The 14,291-nt window shown below is 41.7% G+C and overlaps 1 protein-coding gene across 1 annotated transcript; it reads left to right on the top strand.

Annotated features, from left to right (window-relative positions):
* Positions 1-554: 554 nt before the first annotated feature.
* Positions 555-13,887, top strand: LOC311048711 (ankyrin repeat and protein kinase domain-containing protein 1-like; the record flags this gene model as incomplete). The annotated part of the gene is made up of 5 exons (XM_084061980.1): positions 555-724; positions 1,743-1,914; positions 9,936-10,094; positions 13,162-13,301; positions 13,833-13,887. 5 exons carry the CDS (start codon positions 555-557, stop codon positions 13,885-13,887), a joined length of 696 nt encoding a protein of 231 aa, XP_083918106.1.
* Positions 13,888-14,291: the final 404 nt, after the last annotated feature.

Genomic DNA, 14,291 nt, shown 5'->3' with positions numbered 1-14,291 from the left:
CTAGAACCAAATCAGCACAAATCATTCCATACATTTGGGCCAGTTGGGTCTATTTGGTCTATTTGGCTCTGGTAGGCCGCTATCAGCCATTCCTTTGGTCACAGCACAAACCCCATTCTAGCACCTGCCTCGGCGGCGTGCCTCACTAATAATTAGACTTTCAGCCCCAATCTCCTGGAAGCGAACTTGAGCCACTTGAGCCATCCTACAGATTCTGTCCAAACATCATGTAAACCGGTACACATTATCTCATATAGTCATGTGATCAAGACAGATCTAGCTGACTTTTCATATTGCATCCTGATTGGCTAAGATTAGCATCTAAGTTTGCATGTCTGTGAAATAACTTCATTAACATTAATTCCTCAACTTCTACAGATTCCACTCACTCTATAATGACTGAATTCCTAGCATTGCTGGACCACAATAACCTACCTGACCTGGCGGAGACCTGTGCTCCGAGAAGCACTTTTTCTAGTAGTAGTTTTCTTTCTATGTGTGTGTGATCCATTAATGACTCAATGTAATCCTCTCCCACATCTCTTCAGTGAACAATGGCCAGTTATCCAGAGTCCAGCTCTGCAGATCTAGCAGTGATTGATGGGAAGAGTCTGGACGAGAGCTGGAAGCTGATTGGTGCAGGTGGATTTGGGCAAGTCTATAAAGCCAGACATCTTCAGTGGGGACGGGATGTGGCCATTAAACGATTATGTCTTGATGACGGGTAAGTGCAAAAGTACAAACTGGCGATGATGCAGTATTTCAAATGTCTTCCACTCCATGTGTTCTTGGAAACCTGTTGCACACACACACACACACACACACACACACACACACACACACACACACACACACACACACACACACACACACACACACACACACACACACACACACTGTCACTTCGTAGAGGCGGCCATTGTTGGGGACGGAGGGTACATAAACAGCTTGGAAACAGTGACTTGTAGATCAGCTATTTTCGGAGAACAGATTTAATCTGTAGATTACCAATCTCTTAAAAATAACACCCTATCTACATTCATTAATAAGTGTTCTTGAATCTTGAAACAGTGTCATTCATGTGTAGCGTACCATGAGTTATTATAGAACATTACTAAGTTCTGAATCAGGTCTTCATGATTAAAAACAATGAGAAGTTATAATGTCTACATTACGGAGAACCGAAAATTATAGAACATTACTACAGTTATGAATCAGTTATGAATGCTTTATTTGTGCAAGTACAACAGATACAAAATAAAGTGTCTACTGTACATTAACAGTCGCAACTCTGCTACAAGTAGAAAACAGTGTCTTTGTAACTTTCAAGTACAGGAAAATGTAAATTACAAGCCATTGGCAAGCCAAAAATGACTCTTTCAGAGTGACCAAGGTTCTATCTAGACCAACAGGTTTTCGTGCAACGACTACAGCATACAGATGCAAAACAGCTTCTCTAGAAACAACACTTTACAAGTGAAATATAATTTACAAATGAAACACAATTTACACGTGAAGCCAGACAGGGTAATGATGCTCGGCGTGGCAACCCTTTGGTGACAACACCAGTGGGGACACTGTGGGGAATCTGTGAGCAGACTTATTATTCGTATCTATTGTTATTATTTTTGGTCGAGCACCCAGCCGCGTGTCTTTTGGCTGTTTTTCAGCTTCTCTTCCAATTTAGCCAAATATGCTCACATTAAATACTTCTTATTTGTCTTGTTATTACTATCCTTCAGGTCCAGCTCAGATAAGTCCTTGCTTCGTGAAGCTAAACTGATGCGACGGGCAGAGAGCCCCCATGTCATCCAGGTCCTGGGCGTCTTCAAGGGCAGTCTACCATCTCTCTCTGGCACACACGTTTGCCTGGTCATGGAATTGATGGAGAGAGGATCCCTCGCCTCCTTGCATGTCAGCTTTTCCCCCTTTATTGATTCACTGATTTATTCAATGATCCAGTGATGTTTAACCATTTTCAATCTAATGAGCTGAAACTTGATATAAACGTATTCATAAAAGAAAACTACACGATGTAACTACATTACATCACCTTCTAAAATTCATAGAAAAAACAACATATTGAACATAAAGTATACCAGTAATGGTATATGAACATTAGTACATAATATATAATATATAAAACATATAGTATACAGTACCTAAACCGTATTCCGTATATTTAGTGATGTATTTTGTATTTGACAAATCAAATGTAGGTGCACACAAACAATGAGCTTCTCTCAGGTTTTTGGTTTTGGACAGCCATGCGTTTCCAGAGACTGTTCTGCTTTCAACAGTGTGTCCGTTATTTGTTTTCAAATTACCCCCCATTTGCAAGAGAGACATTTCCGACTTCATAAAGTCCGAAATGTATGAGTTTATGAAGTATGAAAAACTCAGAAAAGCGTATTTAAGGTGGCACGTTCCATTCACTTTCACTTTCAATGGAACATATCCTCTACCATCGCCACTTCCACTTTGCAATTGGTCTAATCAAATGTTACATTTCAATCAGATTTAGCAATAAGGAAGTAGACTACTCTTGAATTAAATGAATCAATAGAAGAAGGCTTTACTCAATGCGTAATGGCTACGCGCTGTGTGGGTGTCCAGACTCAGAGGATTCCTGTGCGCCGGTAAGGCAAATTTATGCTTTGTCGTACGAAGGGGTCGCGCACCTAAAATACCCGATCTACAAGCTCACAGCATGTGGCAGACCCGACACGTTGTGAGCTTGTAGTTCGGCTATTTTTGATGTGCGATCCGCTGCACGTCAAAGTATAAATCGAGTTTCGGGCAAATTCAATCAACATCATCTATGAATTAATCCACTGATTAGATTACTTATAGCCTATTGGCCTGACGTGCCGGGACAGCTTGTACACGACCCAAAACCTGTCTGGTCTCACGTGGTATGAGTCTGTAATCCATTGCCTGGAAGACTTTAGGTTAGGGGGAGGGGACAAACAAACCAACTCCAAAACTCCAGAAGCCATAACTGGTGGAAGGTTGGGCTTTGGGCTAGCAACCCGAACTTGTAAAAAAACTCTTATGCTACAGAAACATTGATGAAAAACTTAAAACCCCAACGTCTTGGAAAGGAAGCCTCTTCAGTGTCCCTCACCGAAGAGAACATGACGACGTACATGGAAAACCGCAAGGAGACGCGTCCGAAGCTTTTGACCCCTAGACGACCCACCAACATTGCTACATGGAATGTGAGAACTATGTACGCAGCCGGAAAGACGGCTATAATAGCGGAGGAGATGAAGAGGTACAGACTATCTCTCCTTGGTCTGTGTGAAACCAGATGGCTCCAGTCAGGGCAGGTCAAGTTGGCAAGCGGAGAATCCATACTGTACTCTGGACACCCAGACGACTCGGCACCACATACAGAGGGAGTTGCGTTCATGCTTTCCACAGAAGCGCAGAGGGCCCTCATCAGCTGGGAACCCGTCAACTCACGGATTATTACAGCCAAATTCCAAACTACACATAAGAAAATAAACCTCCAGGTAGTACAATGCTACGCTCCCACAAACGACGCAGACGATGAAATCAAGGAACACTTCTACAACCAACTATACCACATACTTGAGACCAAAAAAGGAAAAGACATCATGATTCTGATGGGAGACATGAACGCAAAGATAGGAGGAAACAACAATGGCTTTGAACTGAACATGGGAAGACAGGGACTAGGAACCATGAACGAAAACGGAGAAAGATTTGCAGCGGCTTGTGCAGACAACAGCTTGGTCATTGGTGGGTCAATTTTCCAACACAAGGATGTCCATAAAGCAACCTGGGTGTCTGCTGACCATGTAACAGAAAACCAGATTGACCACATCTGCATTAGCCAAAAGTTTAGGCGCTCATTGCTGGATGTCAGAGTGAAAAGGGGAGCTGACGCTGGATCTGACCATCATCTAGTTACAGCAAAAATCCAGCTAAAATTAAAACGCACAACACATAGAGAAGGTAGAGTCAAATTCAACATTCAGAAATTTCAGGATATAGGCACATCAGAACTGTACCAAGTCACACTACACAACCGGTTCCAAGCACTACAAGGTCTACAAAACCAAGAAACCCCTAGATCACTGGAGGATAAATGGGCTAGTCTGAAAACGATATGGAAAGAGACATGTGAAGAAGTGGTAGGGAGAAAGAAGGTAAACAACAAACCGTGGCTTTCCATGGAGACGTACACGAAAGTGGGTGAGAGAAGGGGGAAAAAGGAGGTACTAAACAGAAGTAAAACCAGAGCAACAAAGGCTAAAGCACAAAAAGAATATGAAGCAGTAAACAAAGACGTGAAGAAAAGTGTCAAAAGGGATAAAAAGAAGTACATAGAGGATCTGGCACAACAGGCAGAGGAGGCAGCAGGAAAAAACAATCTTAAAGAACTTTACATGACTACAAAAAAACTCATAGGCAAGTTTCAACAGACACAAGCGCACATTAAAAACACACAGGGTACACTACACACAACTAAGGAAGACCAACTAAAGAGGTGGACAGAACACTTTAGAACACTGCTCAACAGAGAGCCCCCCCAACAGACAGCAGAGATCCCACCAGCCACAAACCTGTTGGAGATAAACTGCAACCCTCCCACCAAAACAGAAATCAAGAAGGCCATCAAGGCCCTCAGAGGAGGCAAGGCAGAGGGGCCAGACGAGATCCCAGCCGAAGCCCTCAAGGCAGACATCGAAACCTCCACCAACATGCTTTACCAGCTCATGCAAACCATCTGGGAGGAAGAAAATGTCCCATCAGATTGGAGAGATGGCATCATTGTTAAGATCCCCAAGAAAGGAGACCTCAGGGAGTGTAAGAACTACAGAGGTATAATGCTGCTTTCAACACCAGGGAAGGTGCTCAACCGCATCCTACTTGAGAGGCTTCAAAAGGCAGTCGATGGGAAACTGAGGGAAAACCAGGCTGGCTTCAGGAATAATAGATCCTGTGCAGATCAGATAGCCACACTCAGGGTTATCATCGAACAATCGATTGAATGGAACTCTCCTGTCTATGTCAATTTCATAGATTTTGAAAAGGCTTTCGACAGTGTGGATCGGGAGATGCTGTGGAGACTGATGGCGCACTATGGCATTCCCCCAAAGTTGATTAGCATTATTAAGAACACCTACCAAGGGATGCAGTGTCGTGTCCTCCATGAGGGATGCCTATCAGAGGCCTTTGAGGTCCTGACTGGGGTGAGGCAGGGATGCATGCTCTCGCCCTTCCTGTTCCTCCTCTGTATTGACTGGATCATGATAAAAGCAACGAACAATAGCCGAACTGGCATTCAGTGGAGCCTGACCGAACAGTTGGAAGACCTGGATTTTGCTGATGATTTAGCACTCCTAGCACACACACACCAACAGATGCAGGAAAAATCAGGCAAACTAGAGACAGCAGCTGCTTCACTTGGGCTTAAAATCAACTCATCAAAAACTAAGGTAATACGGATCAACAATAAGAACAACACCCCAATAATCATGGACCAAAAGCAGCTAGAGGAGGTAACCAGTTTTACATACTTAGGAAGCATAATCGCGGTGGACGGAGGAACGGATGAGGATGTCAGTGCTAGAATAGGCAAAGCCAGGACCACATTCAACATATTAAATAAAATCTGGAAAGCAAAAGACATTTCCCGCAAGACCAAACTGCAAATCTTCAACTCAAACGTCAAATCCACCCTACTCTACAGTTCAGAAACCTGGAAGATAACAACCACCATACTCAACAAAATACAGACATTCCTCAACCGCTGCCTCCGACGCCTCCTAGGAATATACTGGCCCAACACCATCTCCAATGTCAACCTGTGGGACCTCACTAGACAGGACACAATAGGAACACAAATCGGGAGGAGAAAATGGAATTGGATAGGGCACACACTGCGAAGACAAAATAAATCAATTACAAAACAGGCGCTAACATGGAACCCGCAAGGCAAGAGGAAGAGAGGAAGGCCTAGAGCCACCTGGAGAAGAACCACAGAGCAGGAGATGAAGGCGCAAGGGCTGTCATGGCAACAACTGGAACGGAGGGCACAAGACCGAAGGGGATGGAGGAGTTTCATCAATGGCCTATGTTCCTCAGGGAATTTAAAGGCCTAAGTAAGTAAGTAAGTATTGGCCTAAAAAGGAGGAAACTGTGCCTGCATGTGCAAAAGATGTGTAAACGAGTCAGAGAGTCTGTGTGTCTGTCTGTCTGGATAGATGGATATATCCATAGACCTTTATTGATTCCCGTCAGGAAGTTCAGGTGTCATAAATATTGATAGCAATGTTGATATTCCACTGTTAAATATAGTCTATAAAGTGGTTAGAATCAGCACCATACCACGGAACGGATACTGCCAAGGTGCAACCTCCGTGAAGTTAGCACCCCATATGATGAGAACATGAATGGTGTCATTCTTTAGTACTGGATTTGTGCTAATACATTGTGCCGTAAAGTTACTAATATCAGTGGCGTAAAGTAATTAAGTACATGTACTCAAGTAGCCTACTGTACTGAGGATTTTTTTGGTACTTTTCTATACTTTTATTTCCACTCCATTACATCTGAGAGGCAAATATTGTACTTTTACACCCCAATTATTTGAAAACTTTAGTTACTTTGTAGATTTAGATTATTAGTACATCCCCAACCACTTCAGCCCTATTTACACGTTGGCTATTTCAAAATAGCCGATTTACAAGCACACAACGCGTGCAAGCTTGTAGATCTTCTTTTTTGGTTGCGTGGTTGCGTGTGTGTGATGATGAAGGTTTCCTCCTCCTTTGGACTAGGAGTAAGGCTATAATTAAGCAGTGGATTAATAGGCCTACATCATGATTGTTTGTTTTCATTATACATTTATTACACCGAGCTGGAGGGTGCACGCCTACATTCTTTGTTATTGGAGAGTGCAGGCACACTCTCCAATAACAATCAAACAAGCAGTGTCTTTCTCTTTTTAGGCCAATTCACCTGTTTCCTAGGCTCTGTGTTTTCCACTTCCTGTCGATTTGATCCAATGAAATCCAATGAAATCGACAGGAAGTGGAAAACACCCAGCCTAGGAAACAGATGAATAGGCTATAAGTAATTTAATCAGTGGATTAATTCATGATGATGTTGATTGAATTTGCACATAGCTCGATTTATACTTCGACGTACAGCGGATCGCACGTCAAAAATAGCCGATCTACAAGCTCACAACGTGTAGAGTCTGTCACATGCTGTGAGCTTGTAGATATAAATTTGCCTTACCGGCGCAAAGGAATCCTCTGAGTCTGGACACCCACACAGCGCGTAGCCATTACACATTGAATAAAGACTTCTTCTATTGATTAATTTATTTCAAGCGTAGTCTATTTACTTATTGCTAAATAGCAATGTATCATTTGATTAGAGCCATTGCAAAGTGGAAGCGGTGATGGTAGATGCTATGCCAGTGAAAGTGAAAGGATCGATCGTGCCACCTTAAATAAACACATTTCTGACTTTATAAACTCACACATTTACGAGATGAGTTTATAAAGTGAGACATTTCTGATTACATTCTCAGAAAGTTGCCCCGCCCCCTCCGACTTTTTTTGTTGTTTTTTTTCACCAAGATGGCTCTAATACGCCGTTGTAGTTATTTATAATTATTATTATATAATTATTATTATAATCGTGAGCTTGAAATCGAAAAGTCGAATCGAATTGTGACGTATCCTCCGTTAGTGGCTGCCGCTATTTGGAGCATACATTGTAGTTTGAACGTTGTTGCAATTACGTCTCTCTCTGTCGGGAGAGGGAACAAACATATAACTTAAGGATTATAGCTTTGAATGAGCCTATCTGTGATTCTTTGTGGTTTTGGTTCTACCCCCTTAGTAAGGCGGAATTTTGCTGTTTTCAATACACGATAGTGCACTTGGTGATACAAGCGCGAAATTTGGCACAGATGTCCTTCATATGACCCTAATTGATAATCAACCTCTGGCCACGCAAAAATCCTAAGATTTCAAGATGGCCACCACCAGTTTTCAAAATGGCTGCAACTGGGCCAATGTGTTGGACTATATTACTCTGCTGGGAATGTAAATCTTTGATTTCCCCCTTATTTTAATATAGGAGAATATGTTCTGAAGGTATTTCTACCAAGTAAGATAAAAAAATAATATTATGTTCCAATATGGCGGCATATTTTCCAATATGGCTGCCGATAAATTGCATAAATGTACATTCACATGAGCTTGTAGCACATGCATTTGTATTAATTACCACACACAGAATCAATTTATAGCACATTTTAAAGTGATTTGGTAGCTTTTTAATGACCTAGGGCAACAGACTTTTCAATATGTTCACCAATAAATACAAAAACCTTTGTTTTCTCAAACAGGTGCTGACCTTTTTCTCTTTCCGTGGAAGGACAAAACTGTATGGCATCTGCTGAACGCATGAAAGAAGCAAAGACCTGATGACTTTGATCGAATAGCTGATGCATTTTCATGAAGGGGGATCCATCTGAGGTCCTTCGACAGCTTTTTTTTTTTGATCACATAGTCATGGGTTCGATCAGGATCAGTGTATGAGTAGGTACGGTGAGTGTGGCGCTCCACCTCAGCAATACCAGGGGGTCTATAAGACCCCTGCGTTCTCAGCTGATACTGACAATAAGTCTCAGACTTACTTAATATGAACAAGTGCAACTGCTATGACAACAGCGTCAGTATCTGAGCTGCGAATCATGATGTGTCTATGATGCTATCCTCTGCAGCTCTGCCTCAGATACTGACATTGTTGACATAACAGTTTCACTTGTTCAAAGACTTGGCTTGAATTAGCTGTGGATTGCCTTTGGAAGGAGGGAAGGATCTCAGATGGATCCCGTTCATGAAATTGCATCAGCTATTGAATCAAAGTCATCAGGTCTTTGCTTCTTTCATGCATTCAGGGGATGCCACACAGTTTCGTCCTTCCATGGAAAGGGAAAAAGGTCAGCATGGCAAACAACTTCTCCAAATTAGGTTCAACACCTGTTGCAATAAATGATAAACATATGCAAGTCATTGAGGAGTTCATATACTCCGATAGAACTTCATAGAAGTAGTTCCTACAAGGAAGTGAATGCAAGTGAAGTGCATTCCAAGCATGCAGGACATATATGGGGCCAGTCACTTTTGTGCAGTCCTGTTTGCCAAATTATGCCAGAAGCTGACACGATGTGGATGTAAAAAAGCATGTTCTGGACACTGCAAATGCTTTAAATTTGGACTTATCTGCACACCCCCCTGTGGTTGCAGTTGCTAGTACACTGGCCTGTCACTTGCCCAGCCACCATTGTAAATGAAAATGTGTTTATAATGACTTGATAACAAAACAAAAAGTAAGCACTAAGCTTTACCAAGCTAATAAATCACTTTCAAATGTTCCATAAATGGATTCTGTGTATGGTAATAAATACAAATACGTGTACTACAAGCTCATGTGGATAAACCATAAGCAGATGTGCCATATTGCCATATACAGAACGGGAGGCATGCGTTAATCCGACAGACCTTTTCTCCGACTATGTGGCATCCGCGTGCGGTTAGGGTTAGGGTGCGGGTTTGGTTCGGGTTTACTGTTTAATGTCGGAGCACTGCGCTGTCGGAGGAATGCGCTGTCGGACTAACGTATTGCACCCTAATACCTCCAGAACATATTCTCTTATATTAAAATAAGCCCCAGCAAAGCGATATAGTCCAACACATTGGCCCAGTTGCAGCCATTTTGAAAACTGGTGGTGGCCATCTTGAAATCTTAGGAATTCTGCGTGGCCAGAGGTTGATTATCAATTAGGGTCATATGAAGGTCATCTGTGCCAAATTTCGCGCTTGTATCACCAAGTGCACTATGGTATCAAAATTCCGCCTTACTACCTTCCTTACCAGAAAAAACTAAACCACCCTCCTCTGCCCTGGTCCCTGGTCTTTCGAGTGGCTCACCAAGTGGCTCAGGGCATGAACCACCTTCACAGTCTCACCCCTCCTATCATCCACAAGGACCTGAAGCCTGACAACGTCCTGCTGGACACAGACCTAAATGTCAAGGTGAGTCCCAGACAAATGTTTGGATGATTACCATCAGTGATGATGGGTCAAGCATGTCCATCCTCTGGGATTGTTCAAGCCCATATTCATTCATTGTGTTTGTTTGATTGATTGATTGAATACTTTATTAGTCAGAAATGTAAAACAGCATTAGTACAGTCAGACATTTAGGCTAAAAGGATAACACAAAAAAGGTCCTTGGGAATTGTTTCCATTGTGGTCCTATGTATTCAATTCATAAACATTGCATTAAAATAACACAATAATACATGTCATCAACAAAACACTATTATGTACAAAGGAGAAAAGGGAAAAATGTCAGGAGTGAATGACACCTCCTTTCTATGGGAACAATTGTGTTTACCTCGCCTTGTTGTCTCCTGATAGATGGATTTTCAGGTCTGTTTTGAAAGAAGCCAGTAATACCATTTTTTTAATGGATGGTAAATGGTACTTCTATTTATTTGCATACGAAAAGGTTAAAAGTGTGTTGGGTGATTCAACTAGAATGGGGAGAATGGTTACAAAACATATCAAATCAAATAATGAAGGGAAAGGAACAGCGGTCCATACAGGTTCCACATGGACCAACAACCAACGACAAAGCACATAGTTCACAATATGCACATGGCACAAAGCACACAGCATGTAATATATATACCAACACAATATAATGCACTATATATCTACAAAATGTCACGTTTCTCGCTGGACGAGTTTCAGACGGACCGATTATAGCTGCGCACCAACCCCAACGTGCGTCTCACACAACAACACACTGCAGTCAGCACGGTGCACGAAAACATGAATGGAGACGCGACCGCATAGCCTGCTTCATAATGTTGGCTGGGCAAATCAGAATCTGTAATGGATGCCCCCCCCCACGCGCGCGCGCTCCCCCCACCCCGTTTGTCCCGTTTAGGGGGGGGGGGGGGGGGGGGGGGCTGCACAGTAACAACAACAACACACTCTACCAGCCTCCAGTGGTGGAAAATAGCAGATCTACAAGCTCAAAATGCATTGCGCTTGTAGATCTGCTATTTTCAAAAGTGGTTACTGTATGTTTTGTAATAATAATCGAAATCTACAAAGTAACTAGTAACTAAAGTTTTCAAATAATTGTAGTGGAGTAAAAGTACAATATTTGCCTCTGAGATATAGTGGAGTAGAAATAAAAGTATTAGAAATTGGAAATACTCGAGTCAAGTGCAAATACCTCGAAATTGTACTTAAGTACAGTTCTTGAGTACATGTACTTAAAGACATATGCCTAAATCCTAATGCCAAAAAAATGCTTTTCACTGTTCTCAGGTCAAATATTGATATGCGATTAAAATGCTATTAATTGCGGTTAATTAATTACAAAGCCTCTAAGTAGTTAGATTATTTTTTTTAATCGAGTCCCAGCCCTAAAACGGTCGTGGTAATCAGTTGCATAGTTGTAGCCAATTGAATGTGGCTTGTTTTTGCCGTAAAGCAAGAGGAATGGAGATATAACCATTTTCCCACAGGACAGACAAGCAACATCCACAACAATTAGCACTAATTGGCACAGACCTTTTACCAGGTCAGCAGCTGCACCCAAACATCCCCCTCTCACCACACACTACCGGTGTGGGTGAGGACCCACAGATTGGCCATCTGCTACCTGCCTGTTCAGAAAGGCCTTAAAGGGATATTTCACTTTAAAAAAAAACGTTGGGTCATTTTATCGTCTACTCAGGCTTTTGTGAGCCCCCCCAGACCGTTTTTAAGTTGCTTGATTCAGTATTTAGATATTTGATATACATTTTATCAGACACGCCCCCTTCCTATACAAACCCGTTATAACTTCAAACTCCATTTTAACCATGTTAGATTCATCAGAAACACCCGTCCTTGGTTCTGGTGACTCACCCTGTTCTCCTAATATGTGAGGGGGCCGTGTTCTTTCGATAACTTTTTTCATTTATTTTTAATATTTCTTTTGGAAAATGAAAAACATTAAATACAATTAAAAACATCAATAAAATAAATGAAAAAAGTAATTGGCCCCCTCGTGTATTAGGAGGGCAGGGTGAGTCACCAGAACCAAGGACGGGTGTTTTTAATGAATCTAACAAATTTAGTTTGAAGTTATAATGGGTTTGTATAGGAAGGGGGCGTGTCTGATAAAATGAATATCAAATATCTAAATAGTGAATCAATCAATTTAAAAACTGTCTGGGGGGCTCACAAAAGCCTGAGTAGATGATAAAATGACCCAAAGTGTTTTTGAAAGTGAAATATCCCTTTAAATACCTGTGTCACTTATGACATCACTTTATCTCTGCCTCCCTCTAGGGGCCAAACATAGCCTCCGTTTTGTGTGAGCATGGTAAACAAACCAATGAAATGACTGATCTGTGTATGGTAGGGCATTCACAAATACTGCCTAAAAGTATTCAAAAAGCAGAATATTTGTGGGTGATATATCATATTATTTTTTTTCCAATATAAACAAGCATTTAAACGCTGTGTCGCAAGCCTTGAAAACAACCAGCGGGTAAAGGGTTAACTAATGTAGGCGGGACAAAAGGCGGGGTTGGTGAAATAACCTCATCGATTGGCTGTGAGAGGCTGTTAAATGGCAGCTGTGTGTTCTGATTGGACTAAACCCTGAGCAGCCTTTCCGGGCAGGCATGAATCATGGCAGACATACAACTTCACAATGTCTCGTGGATGGACGCGTTGTGAGCTTGTAGATCTGCTATTTTTGATGCACAAAACAGTCCTATGAAGCATGGGCACATAACTGCTGCCATTGGTTGAACCGTTGAAGTTAAAAGTAAAAAACACATTCATTCAGTTCATTTATCATGGAATAAAATGATAGTTCAAGCCTATCCTATCTATGTCCATCCTTCGGGTCCCATTTCTTGGACCCGTGCTACCCTCTAATGCATACTAACGCGTACTATATCATCATTCACTCTTGCTCTCTCTCTCCTAACCCTGTCTCTATTCCTCCTTCCATTTCTCTGCATGTCTCTCTTCCTCCGTCTTTGTTTACTTTATTTTCTCTCCATTCTCCTCTCTTTTCATCCAGATCACTGACTTTGGCCTTTCCAAGTTTGTCGACTGTTCGACGTCTGCTGGTATCAAGGGGGCGGGAACGACAAGCTACATGCCTCCAGAGGCCTTAATGTCCTTGTCATACAAAGCCAACCCCACCTTTGATGTCTACAGGTATTCATCATTCCCTGTGGGATTGTCTGTGTGGATCTAATTATATCTTCAACTCAATCGACTCAGCTGTCTGTTGCTGCAAAGCCCTGTGAATGTCCAACATAAATCATGAACTGCTCATTACGTGTAGTGGATAGGCTTCATAATATTCAAGTGGAAAGTTCATGTAGTCATGTTTATCTTTTTTGAAGAAAATAAAGTAAATTTAACTCATCTCTCATCTGAAATGGCCAATCCTTGAGTAGCACCGGCCCACATCACCTCCAGTATTTTATCATTATTGTACATTTTTCATTGTATATTCTTATTATAAATAATAACATTGTTTATTTTTATTATAAATAGAAATATACCACTCATCGGTTAGTATTTGGGACCTCGCCGTAAGGCCGGAGACAAAACAAAATTGGCTTTGGACATTTTATCTATTGCTTATTCGATGTTTTTGTTTGTGTTCTCAATTGGCAAATTAAGCATGAATGCTATGTAAGGTTATTGCTGACGTTGCTGATGTCTCTCTTTTTATTTTAGCTATGGGATACTTCTGTGTTCCATTGTGAAGGGGAAAGAACCATATGGCAAGTGATTCTCTCTCTCCTTTATTTTTTCTTGCTTTGTCCTTTGTCTTCATTTCCAGTTCTCTCTCCATCAATCTCTCACTCCTTAAATCACACATACTGTAGCCTCTGACTCACATATGGCACCATTTGGCTTAATGTCAATTCAACAATAGCAATAATTAGAAACACATTGTTTGACAAGTACCTATTCTCCTAGCTCTGATTCATAGCCGTTAAGGGGTTCCCCTTAAGGCTATGGTACTTTCGATTATTTGCGCTCGCACCACAGGCTGCGCAGCCTCTCGTCGGGAGTAAAAATTAAAAATACACTTTAGCTACTCACTCAAAATATTTCACCGGAAAGAAAACATTTTTTTGTTACTCCGCTGCGCCCTCTACAGATCCGGTCAGTAGAAAAATTCCATAGACC

This window comes from Gymnoscopelus microlampas (genome assembly GCF_963454915.1).
Source record: "Gymnoscopelus microlampas genome assembly, chromosome: 1".
NCBI lineage: Eukaryota > Metazoa > Chordata > Actinopteri > Myctophiformes > Myctophidae > Gymnoscopelus > Gymnoscopelus microlampas.
This window is presented reverse-complemented; position numbering and strand designations above follow the sequence as displayed.